The following is a 16,325-nucleotide window of genomic DNA, read 5'->3' on the forward strand; positions in this document are numbered from 1 at the left end:
GTGGGGTGGAGGCACTGTTGAATATTACATTCGTTGTGTCTTATGTGCCATTTTCCTTGCATTCGATCATTGTGTGTGTGTGTGTGTGTATATATATATATATATATATATATATATATATACACACCGCGACCCTGAAATGGAGAAGGAGAAGAAAATGATGATATATATATATATATATATATATATATATATATCATCATTTATATATATATCATCATTTTCTTCTCCTTCTCCATTTCAGGGTCGCGGTATATATATATATATATATATATATATATATATACACACACACACACACACACACGTATGAAATGCAAAATAAGCAGCCAAGGCCTTGACTGAATATTTCCGATTTGAAACTGCAGTTTGCTAAAGGCAGGCCAAAAAAAAAAAAAGTGTTTCTTAATAATTCTAAATAAATCATATTTCTAAGGAACAGTTCCTGTGAATTTACAGGATGAACTACAAGTGTGTACCGGAAAGGGTTACCTCTATGCCACTTTTATTTGGCAAAAAAAAACATAAATATGTAATATGCCGAGATGAATTTTTATTAGTTTAATCCACAACCAGAAGTTACAGCAGCTCTAACAGGGCTTAATGGAACCACTCATTCAACTACATTTCCCATGATGCCTGACGGCGTCGCAGCGCGGGCTTTGAAAGAAAATGGAGGAGCTTCAAAACGACAAGAGCGGAGGGTTCGTATTTTGAGTTGTTTTCACGGTTTTTAACTGCAGGATTTCGTTGGCAACTTCTCTGCTTTGGAAAAAAAAGATAATAAAACCCATGATAATATATCCAGCGACAATATCCTTGAATGGAAAGGACAGAATGAGGTCTGTTACTCTATTGTAGTTTTTGGTACCACTTTAAATTCACGCCTAAGTAATAAAATGGCGAATAAATTCTGCTTCGTAAAATCAAGTGACATTTTAAACAATTTAAAAGTGAATTAGTTCGTACAGAAGCTGGGCGAACTTTGAGTTTAATATATGAATTCTCACTTATAGCACACGATTTAATACATTTCTCTGTTTGACAGGCATGAGGGTGAAGATATGCATTCTACGGTAAGGAACAGGCCCAGTTTTAGTACTAACTTTACCGGTTTCATAATCAGAACTCACTGAATAGTCATCATATAACGTCCTGTTAAATCTGTAAACCTTCCCTTTATCTGCCCAGGTTGTAGCCATCAATATATTCTGGTTTTGCTTTACCTCTTTCTTTTGCTACTTGGCTAAGATAAGCCTCTTTTTCACTGATGTAGGTTACAACAGAAGAGGTTTCTCAAGGGACCAAAAGACAGTTGGAGATGTCTCCCAGCCCACAACCTCCTCAAAAGTCTCCTCGCACCTCGGCTTCACAGGAGTTCATCTCATCTGTAGAAGAAGGGAAAACAACAGATGAACAAAAGTCAAGCTGTGCTGAGGGTGATGCAAGAGAAACTGTGGGTGAGGATGTTGTGGTCACTGATCTAAGCCCCAGCTCAAGGAGAAAATCTTGGAGGAGGTCAACTAAAGGCAGGAGATCACTCCCCGCCCTCCAGAACACCTCCCAGGGTGAGTCCATTTGGTTTGCCTTTCTTCGGCTGCGTTTAGATATGCAGAGCATCTCATTGAAGTGTAAACCAAACAGATATCCCAGACTTAGAGCTGGCTTTGTTGTGCCTTTAAAGACACTATCTATCCTGATAATGTAATCTGTGTTTTTATCTATTGTTCCCATTATTCCTTTCAGATCTGTGTAAATCAGTCAGCCAAGACCTGCAAGATAATGAGAGGCTGGAGAAACTAATGGAAGCTGCCATGCAGGTGCTAAACTGCTAAACACTATTAGTAAATTAAGTTTTCACTCTCTTTGTTTGATACTGTTTTTGACTGTTAACCTTTTTTCTGTATTTTATTTTATGTCTATGCAGCATACAGTAAAAAGACTGCAAAACACTTTGTGTACTATACCAGGTGCTGATATGGAATTGTTTCAGACACAAGGTACAATATTATCCATCTTTAAGTAGATTCCATTAGTTACATTTTCTCTTTTTGGTGCATTTAGTGTTTTTGATCCTCACTCTGTAAAGGTTGAATTTGCAGACATGTTAAAATGAAAACTATTTTTTGTTTTATAGTTGATTCTTTACAGGTAGAATGGAAAAGTCTAGCCAAAAGCATTAGTCAAGAAACTGTGCTTTCACTCTTTAGCAACAACAGGTAATGGTTGTTTCTAAATGTGCTTGATGTCACCTATTGTTTTACCTCATATTGTATATGTTTTGTCTCTTATTACTATAATCTCTTTTTCCCTTTCTGTAGTGACCCTTCCATTCAGAAATTCATTGATCATACGAAGGAGGCCATCGGCAGGTAGACTTACAGTGCTATAATCAGAATCACTTTATTTCACTGTGTTACACACACACACACACACACACACTTTGTGGTATGTACAGGATTTGAGCAACAATCTTAATTGTCGTTTATAGTATGTTACAGCATGTTCATATAGTGAGAAGTAAAATTGTGCTATTTGCCAATATGCTTTTGGTGCTGTTTTGGGCTTCTGTAAAGGGGAACTTGCTGGTTTATTTAAAGTTAAATGTATGCACTGTTTTTAATGAAACTGCTTAGAGTGAACCTATCTGTAGGTTGTTAGGATTGCTGATGGTATAATAAGCATTTTTAGCTAATTTATTAAAAATGTATGTTTTAGGTTGCAGGCTGAAAGTTCATCTTGGGAGACTTTGTTGATTAAGCATCGATGTAAAGCTGAGGAACTGGCCAAGTGAGTATACCCAAACTGACATGAAAACCTCAAGTTTATTAATACTTAAGAACTTAAATAATTTGCTTTAAATTTAGCGTAAAAGGTTGATGATCAGCTTTCTGATTCGCCTTTCTTCTGCAGGCGAGTGAAGCAGGGACAGGAGAGTGGATTGAAACTGGACCTGTCCTTGCTTGCCCAATCTTCTCAAAGCAAGCTCATCCTGAATAAACCAGATTACCACACAGTGCTCTGTAGACAGGAGAAAGTGCTTAATACAATGGAGTTGGTGGTGAGAATACATTTTGCTTATGTTTAGACTAACTTTGAAATGCATGTTCACTGATTGTGTGGAATGTGGTTTTTATGTATTATGGAATAATTTGGAAAGCCTTTGGATTTAATTTACAGTTCCTTTTATTGTACAACAGGTTGTGCTGGTGAGCAGCAATTAAACTCTTACACAAGCCAAAGAGTTAATTTCTTAATACAGTAATCCCTCGTTTTTCGCGGAACTACATGTGATATCCTACCCGATTCTTTAATGGAGTAATTCCTAAGCTGTGATTTAGCGTCAGTAAATTTCACTCGGATGTGGACATGAACAATACACGTACTGTACGTAAGAAATACTTGTAAATGATATATTTTGTCACCTACAGGCCTAGTCTAATACATGTAAATAATAAAAAAAAACCTTTTAATTTACACATCTTTCAGTTTTCCTAGATTTTCCCGCAAAGTAGCGAATCCGCGAAAAATGAACCGCGAAGTAGCAAGGGATTACTGTACTACCATTTAAAAATTTTGAAACATTTTCATCCATATTTTTTTAATATTTATAATATAACAATTATTTAGCTACAGGAAAGTACATTAATTATTTTTGAAGCATTGTAAATGACAGTTAATAAAACGAGGAATGTTTGATAGATGCCTTGAAACAGAGGTGAAACTTTGTGGCATAAAATACATTCATAAAATTAAACATGTTTAAGGTTAATATCAATCATCTCTAACATTTCAAGTTTGTTCATAATATGATTCTTTTTTTTATAAATATATTTCTAACGTTGTAAATAATAGTCAATAGATTTATTACTACAATTTATTAAAGCACATTATAATTACATAATCCTTTGGACCTACTAAGAAGGCAGAAATTGTGTTGGTCACTACACAAAAGACAAGTCTGAATTACACTTGATTTAAAAATTAATATCTATTGGCGTTTGATTTCACAGATGGACTCTCAGTGTATGATGCTGAAGGAGCTGCTGTCGTTCCAGGAGCACTCTCAGTTGATGGTGAAGGAGACCAGTGCCAGACTGGGTGAGGAACACACTCACAGATATGTCCCTGTTAGAAAGGAGTTATAATGGTCATTAATTTACACTGCTTTCCACTTGTTTTGTTCCACAGCTCGTAGCGCTGGATTCCAGGATCTCCCATCCTCTCCAGTGAGACAGCTTCTTAACAGGCCTCAGTCTACATCTTCCTAGGTCTGCTGGTGCTGTGCAGTGTGCTTTCAATCTGTTAAATAATTCCCTGTTTGTAGCTGTATATGTTTGTAAGTCTGTTGTTGAAAAAGACTTGTTTATTTTAGGCAGCGTCATGTCATCTAAGTTGTTATTTTGCACCTTCTAAAATCCACCTGTTGATCAAACCTAACAACAGCAGTCAATTATTATGAGACATAGATTAATTACCAAAACTGTTGAATAACAACAGTTGTTCCAGTATTGGACTGGTGAACACTAGATGGCAGTACAGTTATGCATGTATAAAGAGCCATATTCTGCTGATATTTACTTGCTTGTACCTGTCTGCCCTATTTTAATAACTCTTAGATTTTTTCCACTTTTCTTTTAAATTTTCTGCAATATCCGGTGTTTAAATTGTTTAAAAATAAAAGGCTGGTGGAGTGTGTCACTGACCTGGGAAATTTAAATATGAAAGCATTTTAACTAATCTGTAAGCTTCTTCCTTTAAATGAAGACAGGAGAGGCCTATTTATGTTTAGAAAAGGATTTCAATAACAGAACAACCTCAGAGAATTAACATGACCTCTTGGACTTGGTGTTATGCATGGCCCTAAGTCTATATTTTATAATGAAATTAACAAGTAATGTCCTTTTGTAGACTTCCAGCTACATTGTTTAATTGTGCTTTCTAAAGATGTTAATAAACTATCTGCACTTTTTAACTAGCTTAAGAGAAAAGCTTTGCACATTTTCAGTAACAGGAGAATCCCACAATCTGGTCTTTATTTCCCCAGTTTACTGAGGACTGTTTTCCTGCCCTGTGTTCTCACCACCCATTTGTATCTCATGACCATTCTGTGGGCCTTTCCCCCTCCCCCACTCCCAGCTTACCACCCCCTCTCTTCCCCTCTCAGTAATGCCGGGCTACTGAGGCAGAACGAAGCACTGACATTGTGCCAGTGATTCACGCTCCAGCTTTTCATTCACATCTTCTCTCATTCTTTCTCTCTCTCTCTCTCTCTCTCTCTCTCTCTCTCTCTCTCTGCGTATCACCTCTGCTTATCAGGAGAAACTCTGCAGGCTGCAATGCATCGAGTTAGTGCTGACCATTTGAGAAGAATGATGTTTATGTCCCTTTTAATACCACACAACTCCAAGGTAGAACTCTACTCAGGCAAAACTACTACTTCTGTTGTTAGTAAAGTAAAATGAGTGCAACAAGCTTAAAGAGATAGTGAAAACTTATATAAAACCAGAAAGGGGGGAGGGAGGGGGGTGGGGTAAATAGGGTTAGATCAACATTGAAAGGGACTGTACAAGATGTTCATGAATACACATGTTTATACATTAATCATACTTCAAGATTTAAAAACCATTTTAAATGATCTGATTATTTTAAAATGAAGTTGTCCAAAGAGATTTAATGTGAAATAATCTTACCAAAGCAGAATACTTCAGCTGTGGCAATGGGAACCAGACATCCTAAGGGGTAACATCGAGAGCGCTAAATGACACCTGTTTCATGTGAAAAGGAATAAAGTTGGGTGAGGATCGTGAAAAATGAAACACGAGTACAGTTTTTGTACATAAAGCGTCTGCTGTCTCAGACTTGGTGTTTTCTCCTCCTTGTTGATAAGTTGATTAGTATTTTATATGCGTGGTGTGAGGTGGAGGAGGCGTTGGAGAAAAGTGGGGTTAAGTCCCTGTGTTTGAGGCAATAGGGGGGGGGGGTGGCACACAGCTAGAGATCGATTCTTATTTAGATGAAAATGAGGCTGAGTGCTCGTGGGCTGAGAGTGCATCTGCCTCAGAAAGAGCTAAAGAGGACACCTATTCAGACTAGAATTTTAAGAAGCGCTTCTGAAAGAGACAGGTAACTTTCACTTTGAGGGCATGTGGCAGATCAAAATCAAAGCCTCTACCACCTGCATTTATTTGATATTAATTGATAATTACGTAGAATTATTTCTCATACATTTGTAGCATAAGTCAGGACATGTGAAAATTATGATATTTGGGTACTACAGCAATAAACAACATATACACAGCGCACACTTGACATGAGAAAGGCCAGGAAACAAGATGAAAACAAATAATGTTTGTTGATTCAACAATTCCTGAAATGGCAATCTTTCATTTGTGCAAATGTTGGAGATCAATGGTTCATTTAGTCTCCAGTCAGAGACCATTAAGTGGAAGTTAATAATACTTAACATGAAATTAAACAAAACCCTCAATAACTAAATGTATTATTACACTTTAGTGTGTTCACATTTTGCCTTCATTATAGCTTCTATTTTTTTAACGGAACTTGTTTTCAGTTTTTCAAAGAAATCTGTGGGGATAGAATTCACAGCCAAAGTTCAGTCTTAGAAGTTGTTTGCATTTTGTTTCGTATGTCCCTAGAAATGCCAAATGCAGATTACCAGTCCTTAAAACCTTACCTCAAGGACACCGTTTGGTGACCAAAGCAATGGCTTTTTGACATCCAATGACTCCACATTTTTTTAGACATATAGTATTGGGTTGTTTCCCCATTGTGGAAGTATGGATTTTTCAGATCTGAAGCAAGTGTGGAGTTTGTCTGTCTCTCTACACAGGTCTGAGGACACCCGGGAGTCTGCCAAATACTGAAGAATAATAAAAAATATTGTCCGGACTGTTTGCCTGCAACTGAATATAAAAAAATGCTGAATTTGACAGGCTTTCTATTTTTTTTCCCCCTAAGTAGAGGGAAACCTGTCTAAATAGAAATTGCATTGAAACACATAGTATCTTCACAAACCTTCTTTCTCTGATGCCACACTCAGGCATATTAAATTATTAGACAGTCTGTTAGACCACATGTATCATTTAGGGTCACATAGTGCGAGATTAGGTAAACAGTAGCTGTTTCTCACGCCCTAAATTCATCTCGGGTGTATCCCAGCACAGCAGTGATAATGTGTCGGGGTCATGGTTTGCACGCTCCTCAGATTGATTAGTGGCAGATTGTAGACGAGAGATGTGCAGAGCGTCAGCATAAAACTCTGGCCAGTTTCTCGTCCCGTTCCCTCCTCGAGTACCAGGTTCCGGCCGCTGCTGCTTCTTCCGCCGCCTCCTCCTCCAGCCATTTGTCTGAGAAGACTGTCTTTCTCCTCAGAGTGATGAACTACCCCAGAACTGTGAGCGTTTGCAGAAAAAAAGAATGGGGCTCTGCTTATTTTTAATCTGCACAGTGCGTGTGCCCACAAGATAACGTATCAGAGATGTTTTATTAGCTTGAGTTGTATACAACCGTACCTGATGAGAAAAGTCTTGCCGTGGGTTTATCTGCGACCTGCAAAGAACTTGACAACATGTTGATTTCTTGAGATACTGTACAGTTCAGGAGTCATACACCACACTTCACTCCTTGCATTTCCATATAAAACAGAGGTTAATTCAAGTTTTTCTTTTTCAGGAGATATTTCTGAGGAGAATAGAATACTGTTGCGTAAGAGTGACAGGAACAGGAGAACTTGGGATCCCCTAACAGCCATGCAGTGACTACTAAATTACCACAAATACTTAGAAGGACTGGACAGTTCAAGCCACACACTTGCCTTGGACAGGACAAAATCCACAGGTTTTTTTGTCTGTTCTTCCACTATGGGAAGACAACACCATGGGTCTGAAAGTGGGTGTTGCTGTTAGGAAGCTGCTACTGAAAAATGAAATGCACACACAAAAAGGATAATAGAGCAGCCATGGGCTTGTCAATACAGTGGACAAACCACCACAGAATTTGATTAATTCTCTCTAAAGGAGTCTTGCACATTCCTTCCATCAGACCTCAAGGATTATGGTTTGTGTCATCTCCCAAATCCCCTAATCCTGAATTATGAGAAATTAATTAGAACAGGGATGGGAGGGAAAAAAAAGAAAAGGACATAATTCAGGTGTACAGGCAAAACCTATTTGTTGAATTGATATCCATAAACACAACCGTATCAGTTCAGGATTTGATGAATAATCCTGCTTGTTGCTTCTAGTTTGCCTCTTGTACAATATGTTGCAGAATATCAGTGATAAACTCAAAATGTAAAAAGGCAATATGGCAGAGGGACGTAACAAAGAATGCTGTCTACATTCCTGGGTGACCAATAAAGATATTAAATGAGTAAATATATATGTAACAAAATGATATAAGTATTATTGGCTCTAGAAGGCCTTAATGCAAAACAATGAAGGCTGGAGGTGTTTTTGAATGTTGACTGTATGGTGTCTTTGAAAGTCTCTTCTATATCATCTACTGTTTCTTAAATATACATGAATTCATTCATAGTCTGTAACCGCTTATTCAGTTCAGGGTCGCGGTGGGACGGGAGCCAACCCGGAATCACTGAGCGCAAGGTAGGAACACACCCTGGAGGGGCGCCAGTCCTTCACAGGGCGATACACACACACACATTCACTCACACCTATGGACACTTTGGAGTCGCCACTTTTGGACCTTTTTTTTTTTTAATCAAATGACATAAGGAGTCTGGAAACATAATTTAATGCATTATTATAAACTATTATATAACCTACTGTACTATTATAATACACTACAATAATGTGTTATAACAGGATATAAACACTATGGCTACCATTTGACAGAAACATTTTTAAATTATGCTTCTTAACAATGAAAATAAATGAATAAATATAGACAGTGATAAATGTTTATGTAGTTTTATAGCAGTTCTGGTGAAAGGTTTATGCTGGTGTCATTGCAAGTGCTGTCCTTCAATGAAGTGTTACCCTATTTCTATAAGTTGTTATAACATGGTACATTACTGTTAAGGGTGATACATTAAAATATAGTTGACATGGTGCATTGATTTTTTTTTGTTTGTCAAATATTAAAAATATATATTTTTATTAAATCAATGAGCAGATGAGAAAACATGAGCAAAATTGACAAGGGCCACATAATTACTGCCATGCTATTTGGCCCTAAATAGCGAGGTTTATGATGCCCTCTTGTTCGACGGGTGAATATCTACTGACAATGTACCAGTGAAAGGGTCTGGGCACACAAGTATCATCAGTGCATGAAAGCAATGAAGGCTACTCAATCTGTTCCAAACCCACAGAAATGTGACTGTGGCAAAAGTCACTGAAATTTATAATGATAGTTACAGAAGGAATGTGTCACATGAGGCTTTACAGACTGGTCAGAGTGCTCATGCTACCCCCTGTCTACCAATAAAAACACCTACAGTGAGCCTGCGAACTGCAGAACTGGACCTTGTAGCGGTGGAAGTAGGGGACCTGGTACATTGAGTTCTGTTTCCATCACATGCCCATGGTTATGTGTGCAGTGTTTACTGGGGAGTGTGATAGAGCATGTGATGCACTGTGGGAAGAAAAAGAACCAGTAAAGGGAGTGTGAATATTCTGCCAGAAAACCTTGGGTTTGCTTTTAAAATTAAGAATACCAATAAGTAGTTTTCTCTAGTAACAATTTTATGCTTCTGGTAAGACTTTACAGTAAGGATTTGAAGATCTTCTACTACGATAAAATGTGTTGGCGTCTGGTGGGTATACCACACACCAGGATTTGTCAGTTTAGCCTGATACCTTAGGATTAAAGTCAAGCCACTCCTGTAAGAAATGGACTGAGGGGCATTCCTTTAAGAAAATCCTTGAACAGTGGCTTGTTTTATCTGGCAAACAGAAACCCTGCTTTGTTGTATACACCCTACATTTTCAGGAAACCTGTCACTGTTTCGGTACCTTTAGCTGTCACTGTGGTGGTACCATGCCGCCCACGGTGGCGCAGCAGGTAGTGTCGCAGTCACACAGCTCCAGGGACCTGGAGGTTGTGGGTTCGATTCCTGCTCCGGGTGACTGTCTGTGAGGAGTTGGTGTGTTCTCCCCGTGGGTTTCCTCCGGGTGCTCCGGTTTCCTCCCACAGTCCAAAAACACACGTTGGTAGGTGGATTGGCGACTCAAAAGTGTCCGTAGGTGTGAGGGCAAGTGTGTGTGTTGCCCTGTGAAGGACTGGCGCCCCCTCCAGGGTGTATTCCCGCCTTGCGCCCAATGATTCCAGGTAGGCTCTGGACCCACCGCAACCCTGACTTGGATAAGCAGTTACAGATAATGAATGAATGAATGTGGTGGTACCCTCAAAGGTAAATACTCAGTACTTTTTTGTGAAGGAACATAATTGTATCATATTTAATTTTAAATGTAGAATTTTAAGTTGCGTTTATTTCATTTGCCATATTTCAGTTCCAGGACTTTCATTTTACATTTTATTTTTATTTGACATAGTTCTGTAATGAAATCTTTCAAATATTTACCTCTCCCTTTAGAGAATGTAATGTACCATTAGGGAACACAAATGGACTTTAAAACTACTGTTGTACCTTTTAAAAGTATATTTGCTTTGTTTGTATATTTAGTGACAATAACGTACCTGTACAGTACCTCTATTTTTGACAGTGTACCCCTGATGTTGGATGGTATCTCATGAATCAGAAACACCACTCAGAAACTTAACCCAGACCTTCTGCATAAAGATCAATCACTTTAGAGATCAGGTTCACTGTTTAATGAGCCCAAGGGGGAGGGTGTAGTAAAGTCCCTTTAGCCGACACTTGGCATTGGGCGCTCACAGTGAGCTTAGGCTCTTGTACAGCTGCTCCAAATTGCCCTAATGTCTTGGTCAGTGATTTGCTATGGAGACAAAAGTCCGGACATATGTTTGTCCTCTATTTACCATTATATTGCGTTTATTTGAACACAATGCGCGATGATGCCCCCTGTGGTTGCCACTTGTACTGCAGCCTTCCTCCTGGGCGATGACGTAGCGGCTAGTGTGGCCGCTACAGCGGTGCGATTTAAGGAGAGAGAGAGAGAGAGAGAGAGAGACTCGGATAGAAAAAAAAGGGAGAGAGTGAGAGAGAAGCAGGAGGGCTTCGGGGGGAGAAATTAAGAATTAAGGAGCCAGTGGTCGTGTGGCTGGGATGGAGCCGAGCCTTTCCACTTTGAGCAGCGAAAGCAGGTTTTTAGCGGCTCGTGCGTAATCTCTACATTCCGGTTCTTTATTTTGTTCGCTCGCGCTCCCGGAGCCGTTCACGGTAACGTTAGCTCGCGCGGCTAACCAGTGCTGCTGTGGCTGTTGCTAAGCTCGGCTAGAAATGCTAAGTGGCCTCGCTGCTGCTCCAGAAGGAGAAGAAAGGTAGCGAAGAGTCCGAGGCATTTTTATTTTCCACAGGGTGATCGTACTTTCTGTGGCGTTTGTCCGTTTCTTCCCTCAGACTGAACGCTGGTCTTCCTCTCGACTCGCCGAGTGTTTTTTTCGAAAGCTGTTGTCGTCGCCGCGTTAACGGAAAGTCCGCGGACTCCGGAGCTGTGTGTGTGTTTTCGGTACAAACGCCAGCGTTGTGGTTTTTAAAGGAAACCTCCAGTTTAACGGACATTTTGGGTTCGGGTTTCTCCAAACTAAACAACAGAACAAAAGTGTTATTTAGTTTGTATTCTTCTGACGTTACTCGCTATCGGGTTTCTTTCAAAATTCGCGCTTCGTGAGGGACTAACTGTTACTTAATGTGTGTTTGGGGTCTGTTTTGATCCTCCTTTTTATCGACGTTACTTTCAAGTCTCCTTACTCCTCGTAGCTGCACTTCAAGCCCTGTTGTTTCCACTGCAGCCAGTGCAAGTGCACGCATCTTCTTCAGTATTTTCTACGGCCAAACAAACCTCCAGTGTCCGCTGCCACAGCAGTTGTTGTTGTTGTTGTTGTTTACTCACTCTGTATTTCACTAAAAACTAACATTGTTCTCCGAGCGGTAAGGAGCTGTATGTGCCTTTCAGTCCTGCCTAGGATCGACATTCGTATATTTTTCTATCGTCCCGGGCCTTGCACCGTTGCAAACCCTACATTTTGTGAGACTAGTTTTTGTGTTCCTCCCCCACCAAAACGGCGAGGTTTCTCTGAGGAGAAGCATGGACGATCAGACCCGTATGCTGGGTCTGGGGGGACTCGGAGCCCTGCCCCAGGCCGACGTGGGCGACCCGGACTCGGCGAGGAAACAGGCTCTCGGCCAACCGCAGCAGGACATCGGGGACATCCTGCAGCAGATCATGGCCATCACGGACGAGAGTCTGGACGAGGCGCAGGCACGGTAAGGACAGAGTTACAGGATGAAGTTACAAGATCCAGACTGCCTCACGTTTTACCTGATGCTGTTTCTGTGACTTAGGCCGGCAACCTGCAAGTATTAATGGGGCACTTATTTAAAAAAAGATCACTAAAAGGTAAACAAAGCCACTCAGAGTGGTTTACAAAAGGTGCCTGCTTCTTATTCATTCCCACTCTCGGTAAGAGGAGCACAAATACAGCCATTTTACTCATAATCCAACAGGGAACCTGCATGTCCTGAGATTTTATGAGTTTCTGTCAGTTTAAACCATTTGTATTTATGTTTTTTTGGGTTCCTGTTTTCATTTTTAAGAATTTGAAACCATCAGCTGTGTTTCACACTGCCCCAAGTAACACAAAACAATGTCTTAGGCGTCAGGTTACCAGTTAATAACCTTTTTTTTTTCTAGAGTATGTTTAGAGGCATTCACCCCCCACCAACACAGTGTACAATTCTGACAGGGCAAGTTTCTCCAGATCTGAATGTTTCACATGAAGTCACTTCGGATTACTGTGTTTACACCATAGGGCTTTAGATTTGTGGAAATGTTGAGCACATGCAAGGTGTTTTTCATCGCTTCATTGGTTGTCAAGCTAATGAATCCTTGGTGGGGAAAATTAGTAATTCTTTTTCTTAATCTCTTATTTATTTGTTTCATGGTTATTACATAGTAATTAGTCCTCAGATTGAAAAGCTTTCATTTATTGCATTTCAGTTAACTGTCCGCTCAACATACGGCAAAGTGTCATGGCCAAATATTACATCACAGTAATTGCAAGTCTATTATACACAGCACATATCAAGAAAATTTAAAATGCTGCAGCGATAACAATGATTTCATCATGCATTTAACTTATTGTAGTGCACTAAATACAGTTACACGGGCCAAATTATGCTCTCTTTTAAATGGAACATGTCAGTTGATTAGTTTTCTTTCAGTACTGTTTGACCCTGTAACAAAATTGATCATGTTAATGATAATGTACCATTTTATTGTCCATCTCTAGCTCAACATCATCTGTACTATGGAGATATAATGTGCTGTAATGGCCACTACTTCACCTTCTTTATTGGAGATGTGGTGCACCTCCTCGGTAGGAATGTGGAAAAGTATGAACCATTAAAATACTAAGCATCAGGCTAGTTGTGAAGAGCACGTGTGCCCTGGAAAAGCAGTTTAGGCAACCAAACCATGGGCCCCAGTAGATAAATGAATGTGATTAATCTGCTCCCTCGTCATTAGCATAGCTAATCAGGCAGCTCTTAATTAAGCCATCGCCGTTGAGAGTTTGCTGGTTCGGGGCTGAGGTGCAGGCCTCAAATCCCGGCTCTTCATTTGAAAGATTTCAGCACCCATAGCCTGTGTGTATTGACTGTGGTTTAATCGATCTGTCCTTGTATGTGAGTATGTTCTCATGAGCCATCTTCGGTTGAAGTATGGTTCTTGGTTCTGTCCGAAGGTTTGCTGCACAGAAAACTCTCCATCTCCAACATCTATGCTCTTCAATAGAGAATTGTAGGCTGTTCTGCGATGTGTCATTAGCTTGTGATTTTCCACCAAACCACTTGACCACCTGGTTCTCTTAATTAATTCACTTCTTTCACCCCCCTTTCCGTCCCTCCATCCATCCCTCCCTCCCTGGTGTTCATCCTTTTCATTGTGTGCAGGGCGCAATCAATTCTCCTATAATGTGTACGCGAGTGCAGCTGTCCACAAATCGAGTTTCTATTAATGAGATTGGGGAGGGGGTTACACGGGCAGTTTATGAACGCTAGGATATTGCTTTCTACGAGTGGAATCCAAGTTAAAGGTTTTTAACCAGGCCATGTCCTTTGGATGTACATTGTCTTGCTTTGATTTCATTTCACTTTTCTTATGTTTGTCTTTTAGTGATTGTGTATTTCTACAAATAATGCTAGATTAGCTTATTTAGCTTAAATTAGCTTAGCCTTTTTTTACTTAACCTGCAAATATATGATATAATGAAAAATAATGCTGTTTTTCTTTTCACATTTTCCATATACTATTTATCTTTGTCTTAATGCTTAGAGGGAATAGCCAAGTTGACAAAATGAGGTTATTAGAGTTGCAGGTAAAAAGACATAATTTATTATATACATTGTTGTCTGTATTATGTAACGCTCCTGTTGATCTGTTAGATTTTATGTATGTTATTTGATCTATATCATGGTTATTGCACTTACATTTTTTTGGAAATATTCTGAGGCTGTTATATGAGAATGACTAAAGCCTGTGTTAATTAATTTTATCCCGTTTCTAAAGTGAGTACAAATTATAGAATGAGAACAACACAATGTTTTATTCAATCTGGTTGTGTGCTCTATTTATTGTCCCCCTAATGTTCAAGGGCTTTGGTTGCAGAAATTGCAATGCGACAGATCTGGTGCATTTTGTTTAAAATGCCACTATAACACAGATGAAATTGGAAAGGGTCCCGGTTGTCCGCAGCCAACTGGCATGACCTTTGTTTCCGCTCAGAAGTGAAATAACAAGTTAAATGAAAGGCGGGTTGTGAACTTATTTTTGGCCTAGTGTTGTGTCTCACTGTAACAGGCCATACAATCTGAGGGCAGGCTTTCCCCTTGAGCCTGGTCAGTTGTGATGCTTTTATACTACAATAATCTTATTTACTTACATTTTAACATGATGTTTTGTCTATTGTCCTGTCCTAAAGCAAAATTTGGCAAATTTACTGGTTTGGTTGATTATAGGTTGTCTTTGTCAGTGATTACTCTTGTATTTTATGTTGCAACGTCTTGAACAGTTCTCCTTTAATACACATGATCCTAATACACATAATCTAGGTGTTTCAGAAGAATGTTGGACCCGGATTGTGTAGAACATAGTTGTACTAACGCTGAAGTATCATGATGTGTTCCTGGTATAACATCTGGTGATATTTAAGATTGCATTAATAAAGTAAATGACCTCATTCTTCCTGAATACTACTCTAGGCAACATTGCTGGTTTTCATTTAACTTTCCGTGCTGATGCATTTAAAATAGCAGCAAATGAGGGCTGAATTTAAGGTTAACACAGAAACACATAAATAAAGATTTCTGTTTTGTCAGTACTTCTAAAACTACACCTAATGTGTGTGACACCAATAGAGGAATGACTATATCACCCAGCACAAGTATGATTTTAGATGTGGAAGAGGTTTGCTGGCCTGCACAAGTTAAACAAGTTACAGTAGGTGTAGTCCACTATTGTCTACCACAATACAAACAATGATTTTATACACTGGAATTGTCTCTTATCCTTCAGTGTGTACACATTAGGTTTATTTTATAAAACCTCCCCTTGTTGAAACTGTAATTAAGGTGATATTAGAGACAAAATAAATATTAGTGAATTCATTCAGCAGATGTTTCAGGAAATCACTGGCCCACGCTTTTCTTGGAGCTCTGCCTCCGTAAAGTGTTTAGGTCCAGCCCTAATCTAACTCATCTGATCCACTTAATCAATATTAGTTTAATGAATATTAAGGCAGGTGTACTGGAGCAGGTGGTAGATCTCTAGGAATGAGGTTTGGCAGCCTTGCTTTAAAAGAGAAGTATGTCAATTTACACAGTACTTGCTGATACATTAAATTAAAGCAGAGATATTTATTTCAAGTTTGTATTTGCATTTTTTGTTGGTAAAATTTAATTTGAACTGAAAACATTTGTTTTTGATAAAGGCATTAAAACTAAATTCCTTCCCTAACAAAAAACAGAATAAAACATTCCGGGTAGAGTGTTGAATAATGATAAGACACATTGATTTCATTAAATCTCAACGTGGATTCATATTAATGCATGTTACAGTGCATATATGCAGTGCTATACATTCATGAACTGTACTTTTAATTTAAGTAGTTAGAAGACGCAGTGAGGAATTGTATGTTAT

The 16,325-nt window shown here is 39.1% G+C and overlaps 2 protein-coding genes across 6 annotated transcripts in view; both read left to right on the forward strand.

Annotated features, from left to right (window-relative positions):
- Window positions 1-572: 572 nt before the first annotated feature.
- On the forward strand, window positions 573-4,933 carry LOC136700116 (kinetochore-associated protein DSN1 homolog). Of its 2 annotated transcripts, none has more exons than XM_066675348.1 (11): window positions 573-704; window positions 1,049-1,076; window positions 1,277-1,568; window positions 1,747-1,820; window positions 1,928-2,000; window positions 2,138-2,219; window positions 2,322-2,372; window positions 2,719-2,790; window positions 2,914-3,061; window positions 4,014-4,101; window positions 4,192-4,933. In XM_066675348.1, the coding sequence occupies exons 1-11, from the start codon at window positions 673-675 to the stop codon at window positions 4,269-4,271; spliced, it is 1,020 nt and encodes a 339-aa protein (XP_066531445.1). In that variant the 5' UTR covers window positions 573-672; the 3' UTR covers window positions 4,272-4,933. The 2 variants fall into 2 exon arrangements, with proteins under 2 accessions (XP_066531445.1, XP_066531444.1); XM_066675347.1 differs by having other exon boundaries at window positions 704-842.
- Window positions 4,934-11,118: 6,185 nt separating this feature from the next.
- The window catches only part of pbx4 (pre-B-cell leukemia transcription factor 4), a 33,371-nt gene continuing 28,164 nt past the window's right edge, over window positions 11,119-16,325 (forward strand). For all 4 annotated transcript variants that reach the window (XM_066673580.1, XM_066673581.1, XM_066673583.1 and 1 more), the window contains exon 1: window positions 11,119-12,394. In XM_066673580.1, the coding sequence (XP_066529677.1) occupies window positions 12,216-12,394 (179 nt within the window). In that variant the 5' untranslated portion in view covers window positions 11,119-12,215. The remainder of the gene's footprint in view (window positions 12,395-16,325) is intronic.

The sequence above is a fragment of the Hoplias malabaricus genome, chromosome 6 (assembly GCF_029633855.1).
Source record: "Hoplias malabaricus isolate fHopMal1 chromosome 6, fHopMal1.hap1, whole genome shotgun sequence".
NCBI classification, from domain to species: domain Eukaryota; kingdom Metazoa; phylum Chordata; class Actinopteri; order Characiformes; family Erythrinidae; genus Hoplias; species Hoplias malabaricus.